This window comes from Montipora foliosa, chromosome 7 (genome assembly GCF_036669935.1).
Source record: "Montipora foliosa isolate CH-2021 chromosome 7, ASM3666993v2, whole genome shotgun sequence".
Taxonomy (NCBI): domain Eukaryota; kingdom Metazoa; phylum Cnidaria; class Anthozoa; order Scleractinia; family Acroporidae; genus Montipora; species Montipora foliosa.
The window spans coordinates 35,883,689-35,886,188 of NC_090875.1; the positions used below are offsets into that span (position 1 = coordinate 35,883,689).

The 2,500-nt window shown below is 41.8% G+C and overlaps 1 protein-coding gene across 1 annotated transcript in view; it reads left to right on the plus strand.

Moving 5' to 3' along the window:
- LOC138009440 (phospholipase B-like 1) overlaps positions 1-2,500 on the plus strand; it is a 36,578-nt gene that overhangs the window by 25,555 nt on the left and 8,523 nt on the right. The window contains exons 12-14 of the mRNA XM_068856456.1: positions 63-162; positions 1,251-1,329; positions 2,449-2,500. The exon at positions 2,449-2,500 is cut by the window's right edge and continues 53 nt beyond it. Coding sequence (XP_068712557.1) covers positions 63-162; positions 1,251-1,329; positions 2,449-2,500 — 231 coding nt within the window. The remainder of the gene's footprint in view (positions 1-62; positions 163-1,250; positions 1,330-2,448) is intronic.

A 2,500-nucleotide genomic window follows, 5' to 3' on the forward strand; every position in this document is an offset into this window, starting at 1 on the left:
GTCAGCGGGAGGTGACGCCGAACGGTTCAATTGACCGTAACAATGTTGGTTTTATGTTTCAGGAACTTACAACAATCAGTACATGCTATTGGATTTGAAGAAAGTGGAATTGAAGAGAACTTTGAAAGACGGAGCACTATGGATAGTAGAACAGATACCGGGGTAAATGTTTCAGTTCTCTCGAACGCATTCCATTCTTTGGTGTGTGTTTCTTAAGGTACTGCTACGCTGAAGGGGGAGGGGGGGGGGGGGGGGTTGCGTTTAGGATAAGTGTTCTAAATTTTTCCTCTTCAAATATCCCACCTAGCGAATTCAAGTGGCCACTTTCGTCTCTCAAGGGTGTTTAGATGGATTGAATTTACGCGACTGTTTCACCGGCAATGTTATGTTACCTTGTAAAACATGGATGATCGATGAACTAGGACTAATCCCACTTGAGTTAAGTGCGTTCGACTATAACGAAGAGCATATGGAATACGAGGTCACAATTGCGCATTCTCTCATTCCCAAAGATTCGCATGGATTTGCATGAGATTGAGGTGAAGTTCTCCAGATACATAGATAGATGTCCCAACATGGCGGGCAAAATGTGAACTAGACTGGCATTGTCCAATACCCCCGTGGATGATTTCGACGAACGTGATTAGTCTACGTTCTCTTTCGTCAGACGCAGAACGCGTCATAAATCTGACGTAAGAGGTTACCATAGCAACAAAGAGTCATGGATTAGGAGATTGCATGCTGTATAACGACGACCACAACCACAGGGTGCTTAAGCAAGGAAGACGACGACGGCCGCGAGAACGCAACATAACAAAAAAAAACAATAGATCTGCACGCTCTGCACATGGGTTTTGCATTTTGATACATTTCTTTGCCGTTCTCGCCTTGACAACGACCTGAAATGATCAAATTTGAGGTCATTTTTGAGGACGAGATCACCTGACGATAGATTTTCAATTTCTCTTTAAATATCCACACCGTTCTCACCAATTTAAATCTTCCTAAGCCGAGCGACTCGGAGTAATCGCAAAATTATTACAGTAACGGGAAATAGTATTTTTAGACAACGTTCTCGTAGTAAATCATGGCCTTTTGGATAGTTGAAAATTTTGCCACTCGCCACAAGCTGCTTTGTGTGATTATACGGTATAAGAGCTGAAAACCGAGATTTAGCGAGCGAACCAGAACACCAGAACGCAATATGCCGGTTTGAAATTTTAATAACAATGTTTTATGTTACTTAACAGGTTGGTGGTCAGCAGTGATCAAACTGAAATCCTAAGAGCAGGGTATTGGCCATCTTATAATGTCCCTTTCCATGAACAGGTCAGTGCTTGCTTCCTTCCCTGTGGGGAGGGGTGGGGAGAGAAGTGAAAGTGGGCTCTGAAAAACTGGCTTGGCATTATGGCAGGCTTTGCGTTCGAACCCGATGTTGGCTGCACCTGTATTGTTTTAGGGCTTATTCCCGCTGTTAACTTTCTTTTTCTATTTTTTTCAAACCAATCCTGTGATGTGTAGAGCATAGTACAGGTCGGCCGGAGATCTGACGTTTCATCGAGTTATTTTCCATGTACGGTATATTTATGCCATGCATTTGCAGGATTTTTTGCTAAAGGATCTCATGAGGTCGATCGCAAAACGCAATCATTTGTGATATAGACAATTGAAACTGACACAGTTCATCAAGCGATTTAAGTGGACTACCAGATCGTCAAAAATTGATACAGTTCAAGCGTTAGCCCTTCCTCAGAGCGAATCTGACGCTAGTACTTACGACACCAGTTTTTGATTCTTACTACAATGGCCAATTTACTTAAATTTATCAACAGAGATGAGTAATGAAGTGAAGCTATGATCCTCACAGTTATGAACGCACTTTTAGCAATTGCGTAGAGAAGCCTGCAAAATTCAGGACTTCAACGGGGTTTGAACCCGTGACCTCACGATGCCGGTGCGACCCTCTGACGCTTTGAAACTACTGATGATGGGAGCTGGTCATTTGCGGGTTGAAATGTTCCCGTGATGAATGAAACAATAAACATAACATATAATCATATATTGAACTGCAGCTATGAAATCAAGTGAAGCTAAATGTCGAATTTCAGTGACCACAAACTTCTCATAATTTTAAGAGTGAATTAGATAAAAGTGTTCCTACAGCTTGGGTGAGCTCCCCAGCACAGTAATAAATGAGTCTAATTTTAGAATACTCGTTCCCGCGAAAAAAAAAAAACGTTGCAGAAGCAGTCACGCGTGACATGCCTTCTCGTTATGGCCCTTTGGTTGTTTTCGCGCGTTAAGTGTATCTAAAAATAATTCCATGGGCAAGGCCGCAAATTGATAGACAAACATTCCCATCTCATTCGCTCTTGATGATTTCTATTACCGGAAAGAACTTCGAATTTTTAGTTCGGATTAATTCGAGTAACCTTTTTGTCTCAACAGATTTACAATCTCAGTGGCTATCCTGATTTTGTGAAGAAACATGGATTATTGT